This window comes from Scyliorhinus canicula, chromosome 15, assembly GCF_902713615.1.
Source record: "Scyliorhinus canicula chromosome 15, sScyCan1.1, whole genome shotgun sequence".
In the NCBI taxonomy this organism is placed as follows: domain Eukaryota; kingdom Metazoa; phylum Chordata; class Chondrichthyes; order Carcharhiniformes; family Scyliorhinidae; genus Scyliorhinus; species Scyliorhinus canicula.
The window spans coordinates 21,354,011-21,367,950 of NC_052160.1; the positions used below are offsets into that span (position 1 = coordinate 21,354,011).

General features: G+C 45.2%; 1 protein-coding gene across 1 annotated transcript in view; it reads right to left on the bottom strand.

The window, feature by feature from the left end:
* LOC119978236 (dynein assembly factor 5, axonemal-like) overlaps positions 1-12,403 on the bottom strand; it is a 131,040-nt gene extending 118,637 nt beyond the window's left edge. The window contains exon 1 of the mRNA XM_038819696.1: positions 11,846-12,403. Coding sequence (XP_038675624.1) covers positions 11,846-12,389 — 544 coding nt within the window. The 5' untranslated portion in view covers positions 12,390-12,403. The remainder of the gene's footprint in view (positions 1-11,845) is intronic.
* Between the last annotated feature and the right edge of the window lie 1,537 nt (positions 12,404-13,940).

Consider the following 13,940-nt stretch of genomic DNA (forward strand, 5'->3'; position numbering starts at 1 on the left):
ACTACACAATGACATCAATAGGCTCCATCCCACCATCAGACTCACCATGGACTACTCTCCAAAATCAGTTGCATTCTTGGGCACACTCATCGCAATCAAGGACGGTCACCTCAGCACTTCACTTTACCGTAAGCCCACGGATAACCTCACGATGCTCCACTTCTCCAGCTTCCACCGTGAACACGTTAAAGAAGCCATCCCCTCTGAAGAAGCCATCCCCTATGGACAAGCCCTCCGTATACACAGGATCTGCTCAGACAAGGAGGAGAGTAACAGACATCTACAGACGCTGAAAGATGCCCTTGTACGAATGGGATATAGCACTCAACTCATCAATCGACAGTTCCAACGCGCCACAGCAAAAAACCGCACCAACACCCTCAGAAGACAAACACGGGACACAACCGACAGGGTACCTACCCTTCATCGTCCAATACTTTCCCGGAGCGGGGAAACTACGACATCTTCTTCGCAGCCTTCAACTCGTCATCGATGAAGGTGAGCATGTTGCCAAGGTCATCCCCACACCCTCACTACTTGCCTTCAAACAACCCGCAACCTGAAAACAAACCATTGTTTGCAGCAAACTACCCAGCCTTCAGAACAGCGACCACGACATCACACAACCCTGCCATGGCAATCTCAGTAAGACGTGCCAGATCATCAACATGGATACCACCATTACACGTGAGAACACCACCCACCAGGTACGCGGTACATACTCGTGCGACTCGGCCAACGTTGTCTACCTCATATGCGGCAGGAAAGGATGCCCTAAAGCGTAGTACATTGGCGAGACCATGCAGACGCAGCGACAACTAATGAGCGGACATCGCACAACAATCACCAGGCAGGAATGTTCCCTTCCAGTCGGGGAACACTTCATCAGTCAAGGGCATTCAGCCTCTGATATTCGAGTAAGCGTTCTCCAAGCAGCCTTCAGGACGCGCGACATCGCAGAATCGCCGAGCAGAAACGTATAGCCAAGTTCCGCACACGAGTGCGGCCTCAACCGGGACCTTGGATTTATGTCGCATTACATTTATCCCCCACCAGCTGGCCTGGACTTGTGAAATCCTACCAACTGTCCTGGCTTGAGACAATTCACACCTTTTTAAACTGGGGTTACCCCTATCTCTGTATCTATAAAGACATAATTACCTGCAAATGCCCGCATTCTAAGCATTGTCTGGCATCTTTGACTTTGTCTATATATGCTTTGGAACATACCTCTCCATTCACCCGAGGAAGGAGCAGTGCTCGAAAGCTAGTGTTTGTAACAAACCTGGTGGACATGAACCTGGTGTTGTAAGACTTCTTACTGTGCTCACAGACCAGGTTTGGAAAGCCTCAAGATATTTCTGATCTATTTCAAACAAAAACAGAAAATACTGGACAATCTTAGCAGGTCTGGCACCATTTCTGGACGAGAAGGGAGCTAATATTTTGAGTCTGTACACTCTTTGTCCAAGCAAGAGAGAACTGGAAATAGGGTCGGATGAGGTGCTGTTCTTCCAGTTTGCGCTGGGCCTCACTAGAACATGGCAGCAGGCCAAGGACAGACAGACATCTGGACTTGCGAGGATAGCGAGTTGAAATGTCAGCAACAGGAAGGTCTGGGTCAAACTCCATTATGATGCCACCTCTAAACATATCTTCCTTTCACTCCCAGTCAGCATTTCACAGGGACCGTTCCCTCCGGGATACCAGAACTCCTCCATCACCCCCAGCACCTCACCTTCTTCCCACTGCGCCTTCCCATGCAAGCACAGAAGGTCTAACACCTGCCTCTTTACCTCCTCCCTGCTCACCATCCCAGAGCCTAAACACTCTTTTCAACTGGGGCAGTGCTTCACGTGCACCTCCTTTAATCTGATCTACTGCATTTGCTGCTCCCAGTGCGATCTACTCTACATTTCAGAGATTAAACACAAACTGGGTGACCGCTTTGCAGAGCACCTTCAGTCCGCCAACCAGCAGGACCCATATCTTCTGTTGCTTGCCATTTCAACTCACCATCCTGCTCTCACATCCACATGTCTGTGAAGCCCAGCGCAAACTGGAGGAACAGCCCCATATCTTCCGATTAGGCACGTTACAGAATCCTGGACTTAAGAGTTCAACAATTTCAGACTGCAAACTCTCTCTTCCACCTTCTCCCCATTTTTATTTCCATCAATTTATTTTCATTTCTTCCATTACTCTGATTTTTCCTCACCATTGTCCAGCTCTCCCCATCCAACTTGGGCCATCCGTTCGCTGTCCCCAGTTGCCCTTTGACACACTGCTAACCTTTGTTCTGCCATTAACATTAATCTTAGCCTTAATCATGCCCTGATGTGGAGATGCCGGCGTTGGACTGAGGTGGGCACAAGTCTTCCAATACCAGGTTAAATTAAAATGGTTTGTTTCGAATCACTAACTTTCAGAGCACAGGCCTTCCTCATTCACCTGAGGAAGGAGCTGCGCTCCAAAAGCTAGTGAATCGAAAAAAACCTGTTAATCATGCTCATTTACATTCCTTTTGTCTTTCTGTCCACATCTTTGTCAATCTCCACCTATCACTGGTCCTCTATCCAGCCCACCCCCCAACAGTATAAATCTGACCCTATTTCTAGTTCTCACCAGCACTGACAAAGAGTCATCCAGACTCTTCTCTCTCCACAGTTGCTGTCAGACCTAATGAGATTATCCAGCATTTTCTGTTTTTGTTTCAGATTCCAGCATCCGCAGAAATTTTGTTTTTATCTTTCTGACCTATTTGTTTGCTGCAACATTTGTTTCATGCCATAACACAAACTTACACAAGTATTTTTGACAAATCTGGATGCTAGAAATATGAAATAAAAACAGGAAATTATAACGAGATAGCAGATCTGTCAGCATCTGTGGAGAAACAAAATTGATGTTTTAGCTTGACAACCCTTCAGAGTTCCATCACAGGGACACCAAGCTGAAACGTTAACTTGGTTTCTCTCTCTAGATTCTGGCAGAGTGGCTGAGTGTGCCACAGTTTCCCTTCAGGATTCAGTGTTCTTAAAACAAACACTTATTAATAAACATGAACACATATGTGTATCAAACACACTGATTTTATCTGCTTCAATCTGCAAAATGAAGTTAAGGAATTGATTCCAATGTTAAAATTGTCGAGGACGAAATGAGATGCAAGGTATTATATTCTGCACTTAATAACTTCATTTCAGAGTTAATGTAAGCCTACTTGTGACACTAATAAATATTTTTATATATACCCAAAGCACAATAGAAAGCAAGAAAAGCCAAAATAAAGCAGAACCATGTTGGCAAACAATAAATATTAGTTACATATAAGAGTGAGGGATGGGAGGCAATCAGGCCCAGGTCATCTGGACACTGGATCAAAATCAACATTGAGATGTTTTCATTCTGTGTATTACTTTCAGCTGGATCATTGCTCCCCCTACCTCTCTGCCATTTCAACAATGAAAACAAGTCCCCTTTGTGGTCCATCTGCATGTCACTGCATCGTTTCAATAGCTGTTCAAAATCAGATATCATATGTACTCAAATAGTTCCTTCTCCGTTGCTCTCTCAGCCTTTTTCAATACTTTACATTCTTGGATTCCCTCCAACACATGTACACACCTAAAGGGCTGACTGGTATCTCTACCTCTAGGAACCTTTCAGTCTGATCTGGAAACACTAACTAGACCAGCATTCACATATATTTCTGAAGTACTATATTAACATGGACCTTTAATGTAGAAATCTATCTCTACAAGTGCTTTTGTAAAGGCATGAAGATAAACCAGGCAGAAAGTCAAAGGAGATGTTCTGCATACAACTGCATGGAATAGAGTGGAAATAAATAGATGGCAAACCCGTCAAGCTCCAGAATGGAGAAAACACCTTGGAGGAGCGGAGGATGTGGCGGTGAACTGCAACGTGGAGGAGGAGGGATAAGGGACAGTTGCCAATGTCTTGTAAAGTTGTGAACAGTTTTGGTCCCCTTATCTAAGGATATACTGGCATTGGAGGAAGTCTAGGGACGGTTCACTAGGTCGATCCCAGATACAGAGGGATTTTCTTTTATAGAATTTACAGTGCAGAAGGAGGCCATTCGGCCCATCGAGTCTGCATCGGCTCTTGGAAAGAACACCCTACCCAAGGTCAACACCTCCACCCTATCCCCATAACCCAGTAACCCCACCCAACACTAAGGGCAATTTTGGACACTAAGGACAATTTATCATGGCCAATCCACCTAACCTGCACATCTTTGGACTGTGGGAGGAAACCGGAGCACCCGGAGGAAACCCACGCACACACGGGGAGGATGTGCAAACTCCGCACAGTGACTCAAGCCGGAATCGAACCTGGGACCCTGGAGCTGTGAAGCAATTGTGCTATCCACAATGCTACCGTGCTGCCCCAGGAGAGGAGAGCGAGAGTAGGATGGGCCTGCACTTATTGAGTTTTTAAAAAATGAGGTGAACCTATTGAGAAATATAGGATTCTCAGGAGGCTCAACAGGGTAGATTTGGAGAGGTTGTTTCCCCTTGTAGGAGAGTCTAGGACCAAAGCTCAACATCTGAGTAGGGGGTCACCCATTTAAGACAGGAGGAGGAATTTCTTCTCTGAGGTTAGTGAATCTGTGGAATTCTTTACCAAAAAGACTGGGTTAAGTATGTTCAAGGTTGAAATAGAAAGATTTTTGGGGATAAGGTGGGAAAGTAGAGTTGAGGATTATAATTTCAAATCAGTCATGATTGAATGGCAGAACAAACTTGATGGGACGAATGGCCTACGTCTTATCGTCTTAAGATTTGTTCATGTAAATTGTTAAGGGGAACAGATGATGGGTAATTGAACATTTAATAGGGAATTTAGCAAAATTTCCTTTGAAGGTTTAATTTGTTTTGGTGACAGTGCCTCACAAGGGGCCCTCTCCCCTTTTAAATTGCTTATTTTATAGATAATTTGTTCCATTTAAAAGAGTATTAATAGGGGATAGCTGGGACACTGGGTGTGCGTAAGAACTGTTGACACTGGGCAAAGTCAATAAACTAGTGAGGAAAGACTCTATTTTTTTCTTTCATTCATTCATTTATGGGGTGTGTGCGTGCTGGCTGGGCCAGCATTTATTGTCCATTCCTGAGGGCATTTAAGAGTCAAACCACATTGCTGTGGGTCTGGAGTCACATGTAGGCCAGACCAGGTAAGGACGACAGATTTCCTTCCTTGAAGATGGAGTTTTTAAAAATAAATTTAGTCTACCCAATTCTTTTTTCCCAATTTAAGGGGCAATTTAGTGTGGCCAATCCACCTAACCTGCACATCTTTGGGTTGTGGGGGTGAAACCCACGTAGACACGGGGAGAATGTGCAAACTTCACACAGTGACCCAGGGCCAGGATCGAACCCGGGTCCTCAGTGCCGTTGACAAAGTGCTAACCACTGTGCTGCCCTAACCAGATGGCATTAACAACAATCAACAATGGCTTCATGGTCATCTTTTCGACTTTTAATTCCAGATTTTTATTAAATTCAAAAATTTCACCATCTGCCATGGTGGGATTCGAACCCAGGTCCCCAGAGTATGACTTTGGATCTCTGGATTACTAGTCTAGCAATAATACCATTACACCACTGCATCCCCACTGTCTTTTTTTGTCTTCACCAACTGACTTGAACCTTGTTAAACAACAGAATGTTGTGTGTCAAAGCAACGTGGCTACGAGACATATGTTTGCAGGATACAATAAAAAGCAGCACGTAGATGATGATGAGGAGGAGGAGGGCATCAAGAAGAGAAATGTGGAGATGGCAATAATGAGGGACAGGGTGAGAATTCATTGCTAAAAATGGCTACATTCAGTCAGACAGGGGTGGAACCTCAAAGCTTGTCTCTTATAACCAGTCAATGGAAAAGTAGCAGATGAGGATGACGTAGTCCACCTTGTCAAACATTAGAGAGAGAACAAAATTTCAAGTAGAACTATTTCAATGCTGAAATGTAGGGTAGAAGTTCAGAAGATGAAGAAATTCAAACAGGAATTTTTAACAGACATGGGGACTGGTGAGAGGTCGAGAATTTTGAACAACGATGAATCAACAGTTGGACAAATTATATTTAATTGGAAAAGGGTTATGATAATAGTTTCCAAGGAATGGTAACTATGAATTATGCTAGCTAGCTGGGATGTAGGAAAGGAAGTTGAGCGGTATGACAACCAATGGAGATAAATAGTGGCTTAGTTGGATGGAGGAAAATCGGCAGGGTTGGGAAAACCATAGTTGGAAGTGGTGTAGATTCCTGGTTAATTTGCTGTCAGTCTAGATTCAATAAAATCTGAGATGGATTTGCAGGTATCATATCATTTAATAATAACTAACTTGCAAGGCTGACTCAATCCATAGGACCTCAGGACACACACACTGTCTTCTGAGAGCCCAGAATAAAGAGAGAGAGTATACAAAGAAACTTCTGCTGATATATTCAAAATCACAGTAAGATTCACATATAAGCTTCCCATTGGTCATTCTATACACCTCCTGACCTGGCCCTATATCCTAATTGGTCACTTTGCATTGTAACCCCAGCATCCTTTTCACCTTGCTCACCATGCGGTCACCCTCCCCCGATGGTTTCAAACAGGCTTTGGCTAAATCTCTTTGTCCTTTGTCTGTGAGCTCACGACCATCAGACCGGCCCTACTAACATCGGACCGGCCCTACCATCTATCCTATCTTAACTAATAATTCTAATTTTATCACATTCATTTATTCATTTCCTCAGTGGAAGTGGGGCAATAGAATGTTGGGAGGAGGCTGCAGTAATAGGAATTACGAGCAGCTGCACAGATTAAGAAATTAATTAGGAAAAGGGTTTCTGAAAGTCATTAACTGTGAAATAATGGAACTTTGGGCTGTTCTTGCCTTGCCCTCCTGGAGTAGTAGGCTGTTTTGGTTAAAGAGAGATACTTGATAATACTCAAGTGTGGTGTGCCATAACTACCAATGGATGGCTCGATACAAATCCAGCAAGTACATTGTTTCTTCAAACCAGAGGATTAGAAACAAAGATGGCACCTATTGCGCACCAAGCTTCAACAGCAATTAGGCTGATGTAGCGGCACAGACCCACTACATTACAATGCTGGAATTAGGCAGCCTAACTGAGCCCAAAGTCAAACAGGATGTTTGGATTGCAAACAATCCAGTTCCATTGGTCAGGGAAAAGGTGTATGTCTGTGAGTAGAGAACAATGTCTGTGCTGCGATAAATGAAAACAATGGTTTCAATCTTGCAACTATTTTGATCTGTGTGTGGAGTTTGTACGTTCTCCCCGTGTCTGCATGGGTTTCCTCTGGGTGCTCTGGTTTCCTACCACAGTCCAAAGATGTGCGGGTTATGTGGATTGGCTATGCTAATTGCCCCTGATGTCCTGGGGTGTGCAATTAGGTTTTGGGTTACGGGATAGGGCGGGGAGTGTAAATGGGTAGTGCTCATTCGAAGGGTCGTTGCAGACTCGATGGGCCAAATGGCCTCCTTCTGCACTGTAGAGATTCTATGATTTTAAATTTTAATTGAAGCAAATTGCACTGGTGAGTTTGAGCTGAACATAATGAACGTATACATGGAACATGATGATGTGATTTTCAGATGTCATCAAGGGTCAGCAAGTTGATAAGAATGTGAGGGGACAAAGAATAGACCCTTTTGGGTAAATCTGGAATAAACTTTGCAGAAGAAGGAAAAACCATTTCACATGATTCTCTGGCTATGACAGATGGATGGGAATGGAATTGGAATCAGACAAAGGCAGACACAAGGTTTATTTTAAAAAAGGAACTCGAGGATCATTCTGAAGCTGTAGCCAGTTGGAGAACCATGATAATACTTGAAGTGCCAGTTCTGACAATGGAGGAGCAGACACAGATCAAGAATGTTCACATTTATAGCCCTCTGATTTCATGAAACAAAGATGAGCACCAGATTGGGGAATGGCAAGGTTGGGGGGATAGCGAGAGTGATTTGAAGGAAATACGAGAAGTAGAGACAAGGAAGAAATCAACAAGCACACAATTAATTGCATCTGCTATGGTGGGCGACAGAGAGACCCAATTCACAGAAATTTTATTTCCTCTTGGGATTGTGACAGAACACTATAATTGGGCTACCAATGGCAGCCACACCTAGTTATCAAGGCTTTAACCATGGAATTCTCTCCTCTAAGAAATCGAAAACCGAGCACTTTTCGGCCGGCCAAGTTTTTGGTTATCTGTCCAAATATCTCATGCAGCTGTGTCAAATAATGCAATGCATATAGGGACAGATGAAAGTGGGGGAGACTGGAATGGTCAGCTTTTGTAAGTGCTTGATGATTTTCATTGTAGACCACCTAGGTGCCTGATTTGCAGCTGCAAATAGTAGAATGAAGGTTTTTTTTAAAATGAAAATGGGAATGTTGGGATAACCGCCTTTGTGCAAGGTGGCTTGTCATCGTCACGTGGCCTCCATTGTCCTTGGTAGCCATCCTACATCAAGTATTACCATGTTTCTTCACAATTGGCCGCTGCCAATCATCCTGGAGGCTCGGACCCAAGGTTCCTTTTGTTTTTGGGAGATAGTCTTTCAGTTCGTGTTGTTATGAAATCAACATCTTCCTATTCAGCTGCCTGCCGCAAAGGAAGAGCTTCTCCACTTGTACGCATTTACAACAATGTATGTAGTCGCTCGTTTTCACCATGTTTGATTGAGGTGACAGCATCTCGACATGGGTCCTAAGTTGCCAAATGGACTGACATTTGAGAGCGCTGAATGTCTGCTAATGGTCGGCTCTCCAACTCAGCTTTCGCAGCAGTTTGGCAGCTGTATAAAGTGAAATTTGGCTGACATTTCAATTTGATATTGTCATTCACTCCTGTTAGTACTTCTGGCTTCAGTAATGTTTCAGCTAACAAAAGATTTTTAAAAAGAGTAGTTTGACATTAGGCACTGAACTGGACTGCTTTCCATGCCTTCAGTAGGTGTGTTCCTCCACCCTAGGATTGCCTTGTGCACATATGTGCTGGATCTATTTGATTGTTTGGTGGTCTTTGTGGCAATTTTCACTGGCGCCGCAACCTATTTGACTGGGGAAGTGCAGTCATACGTAGTGTTGAATTTATTCATTTTTGAACTGAGGGCCGTTATCACTCATCACCTCGTCAGGAATGGCATAATGACTGAAGTTTTGTTTGTGCTTGATGATTTTCAGGTATTCTATGATCTCACTGATGGTCATTGACATCAGATTGTCCAACTTCCAATAGTCTGATTAGTAGTCAAGATGATCATTTCCAGTGAGAATAAAAAACAATTATTACAAGCTTCATCCCTGGGCTGTCTGGGATGTTATGAGCAGTTCTTCAATTTGCTGAGCTTGAAGTTCATTACACAAACTGATATTGTCCTATTACTCATGCTTGGCCGGTAAAGCAGTTCTCTTTCCTTCCTCAGACTGGACTCGATTCCTTGATGGCTTGTATGAATGTTCTTCAGCATTTCTTTCCTCAACTCCTTAGGGATGATGACTCTAGTTCCTTTGAACAAGATGCGATCTAGGGTAATCACTTCATCCCTGTATGTCCAATACTCTCTTACAGCAATAGGTGGGCACATTAAGAAGTCTTACAACACCAGGTTAAAGTCCAACAGGTTTATTTGGAATCACAAGCTTTTGGAGCGTAGCTCCATCAGGTGAGTGAAGAGCTAGGTTACACAAACACAGCATATATAGACAAAGCCAATGATGCAAGATGATACTTTGAAAGAGAGTCTTTGCAGGTAATTAAGTCCTTACAGGCCCAGACGGTGCAACTGGAGAGAGGTGTGAATTGTCTCAAGCCAGGACAGTTGGTACGATTTTGCAAGCCCAGGCAAGATGGTGGGGGGTTAAATGTAGTGAGACATGCATCCAAGATCCCGGTTGAGGCCGTACTCATGCATGCGGAACTTGGCTATCAGTTTCTGCTTGGCGATTCTGCGTTGTCCTGCGTCGTGAAGACCACCTTGGAGAACCCTTATCCAAAGATCAGAGGCTGAATGCCGTTGACTGAAGTGTTCTCCGACTGGAAGGGAAGATCCCCGTCTGGTGATTGTCGCATGATGTCCGTTCATCCGTTATCGCAGCATCAGCAATAGGTTTGTCCCTGATGGTTTCCAGCCATCCCTCCATCACTACCTCCTGTCGCACCTGGGAGGGTTTCATCTCATTGCGTGGTTTGCTTGAGCCGAGCAAGATGTTTGTCTGACAGATTCAAAGTCTCTGCTAGGTTGATGACCCCTAGAGCATTTCCTGCTGCAACTTCTTGTCGAAACTGGAAGATTCCACACTCTGCGTTCAGTAGCAACTTGCTTCAAAGTAGAGTTCTTGACAGTATGTCAGCGATGTACATCTGCTTTCCCTGCTTGTACTCCACTTACATGTCCTTCACTTACATATTTCTACAAATGAAATAACATCCTTCTCAGATGCTCTGGAGCAGATAGAAGTGTTTAAGAAGCTTTAGAGTGGTTTGTGGTCAGATTCTATTGTCACCATCACTCCCAAATAGTTACTGAATAAAATACAAGCAACAACAATAGCCAGGTATTCTATCTCAATTTGTATGTAGTGTGTTCAGTTTGCATTAACACTCCTGAATACAAACACATTTGGTTGTCATTATTGTTTGAGAATTGCCCCAATTTTGGCTCACTAACATCACACTGCACAGTGACATCATCATTATCATAGTACTTCAGCAATGGCATTATGGTCACTTATTTGGTGCGTGTGAAAACTGCTTCTTGTTCTCTGGCCCAATACAATTGGATATCCTTCACAGCACGTTTGCTCAAAGGGTAACACTCAGGTGACAAACTGCAAAAAATACATTTTCACAAATCCAATAAATCATTGTACTGCCTTCACATCTGTTGGTTGCTGCATCTCTGCCATAGCCTTCACTTTATCAGGTGCATGGCAAACTCCTTTCCCTATTAGTACATACTCGAAGTATTTGACTTCATTCATCGTCAATTGCAGTTTCCTCTTATGCAGCTTCAGATTAAACTACAAGCTCTCTCTCGCAGTTTCACTTGCAGTTTCACCAGATTCTGGTAATGGTCTGCAATGACTTCTTCCATTGTATCTCCACATCCATAGACTAGCAGATCATCCACAATCACTTCCACTCCTGCAAAATTGACTCTCTCATGCTGTCGGACACTGAGACTCTTCCAAAGCAGCATATAATCCATAAAATACCGACAGTGCAGGAGGTTATTCGACTCAGCAAGGCTGCACAAACTCTCGAAAAAAACACCCTACCCAGTAACCCCACCTAACCTGCACAACTTTGAAGTGTGGGACGAAACCAGAGCACCCGGAGGAAACCCACACAGATACAGGAAGAACACATAAACTCCCCAGGCACCCAAGCAGAAATTGAACCTAAGTCCCTGGTGTTGTGAGGCAGCAGTGCTAAACACTGTGCCACCCAGTAGAAGTGGGAGAGGGAGTGGCATATGGTGTTTTTATGAAGTCAGGCGAATGGCATACCTACAGTCAGCCACTTAACACAGCACAAAGTTGTTTCTCCAAACTATGTTCCTGTGAAACACTATGGGACATTGATCACATTAACGGATCTCAATAAACATGTGTTGTAGGTGTCACAAGAGAATTTATCAGATGATTGCCCATATCTCAATTATGTTTTGTGTTGTGGAGCCTTTTACTGATGTGAGTGTTCAGCAGCACCAAGGCAGAGAAGGACGATCCATAATGTTCCTTCCACCGAACCTGGTCAAAGGAGGTCAACCTCTGCACTTACCGGGTGTGCATTTCGCATATTTGGCCGCGCACTCGCAACTCATCTTCTTGACCTCGGGAAACGGGTCCACGATGGTTCTCTGCAGTATCTTGACCATGTCCTCCAGGTAGGAGGCCAACTTCCTGCCGCACACCTCCACGGTCAGCACCAGGAGCTGGAGCAGGACGAGCCGCAGCTCCTCGGCCGGCTCGGTCAGGTCCTGCTGGCCCAGGCGCTGCACGGCGGTGGGGATGAGCTGAGGCAGGGCCTCGTGGGGCCGGGGCACGGCCCGCAGGAAGTCGGCCAGGGTGAGCGCGGCCAGCTCGCGGCAGCGCTCGGCCGGGTCGGAAAGGGAGCCGAGGAGAGGCCGCAGGAGGGAGGCCAGCAGCCGCTGCTGCACCCCGCTCGGCAGGGGCTGCTCCACCGTGCCGGCGCGGATACACTCCAGCGCCCGGCGCCGGGAGCTCTTGCTCTCGTTGCCCAGGCAGTTGATGTGGCGGCTGAGCGCCTGGCACACAGTAGCCGCCTGCTCCGCCTCGGCCATCTCCCCCTCTACCACCGCCATCTCCCCCTCTACCACCGCCGCCATCTTCCCCGTTACTAATGGTGACCGGTCGCTTCTTTACGACCGTTACCAAGGACGCGCTTGACGGCAGTTTGAACAAAGCCAACTTTATTGCCACTCTTCCTTTCTGCCTTTGACATGAACAATCACAGTGGGGTTGAGGCAGAACCATGGAGAGGCAAAAAGGCCAAAATTAGAGACAGGTCCTTCAGGGGTGAACCTTTTCTTCATCAGGGTCACAAAATGCTTACAGTGCAGATGACACAAAGTGTTATACATTGTGAGGAGAATAGTTATAGACTGCAAGTGGACATAGCCAAGCTGGTGACAGATGGAATTTAATGCAGAGAAGTGTGCAGAGGTACATTTTTGTAAGACGAACGAGGAGAGGCAATACAGAAGACACAATTCTAAATGGGATGCAGGAGCAGAGAGACCTGGAGGTGTAGGACGGCACGATAGCACCGTTGCTTAACGGCTGCAGGGTCCCAGGTTCGATTCTCGGTTTGGTTCACTGTCTGTGTGGAGTCTGCACGTTCTCCCCATGTCTGTGTGGGTTTCCTCCGGGTGCTCCGGTTTCCTCCCACAAGTCCCAAAAGGCGTGCTGTAGGTAATTTGGACATTCTGAAATCTCTCTCAGGTGTACCCAAACAGGTGTCGGAATGTGGTGACTGATGGAACCATCAATTCAGCGAACACGTGTAGTTGGATCTGAACAGAGGCTTTAATACACTTACAATAGAGCCAGCCTATTCGTCGTTGAACTCCATGAACTGGCAGGCTGGCTCTAAGGCACTGATCTTTATACATCGGTCCCAGGGGGAGGAGTCCTGGGCGGAGCCAAGGGAGGAGCCCAGTACAAACTCTCGCGTACTCCCAGAGTGACTCCCCTGGTGGTCGGATAGTGCAACTGCACTTACAATGGTGGATAGTGAACATATATACACGGAGTTATATTGGCAACTATATACAGCATTGATCTTACAACGGGTAGATAACGAACATATATACATGGAGTGATATTGGCAAGTATATATAGTGTGAATCACGTTCACCACAGTGACCAGGGGATTTTCACAATAACTTCATTGCAGTGTTAATGTAAGCTTACTTGTGACCATAAAGATTATTAGTATGTATGCAAGTCATTGAAGGTGGCAGGACAGGTTGGGAAAGCGGTTAATAACACTACGGTATCCTAGACTTTATTAAAAAAGTGGTAATTGCCCTCGAGAAAGTGGTGATGAGCTGCCTTCTTGAACCGTTGCATTTCATGTAGTGTGTGTGCGCCCACAGTGCTGTTGGTGAGGGAGTTCCAAGATTTTAACCCAGCTACCGTGAAGGAACAGCGATACGATTCCAGGTCATGGTGGTGTGTGGCTTGGAGGGGAACTTGCAGCTGGGGTGACATTCCCAATATTTGAAGGGCACCATTCTACAACAAGGTACCATTTGATCCAATTAAACTGGAGGATGCTTGAAGTAAAATAAGAAAGTCCCATTTCAACAAAATCCTAATTTTTGCCTATTGAAGTGCCCACCAGCGAGAGA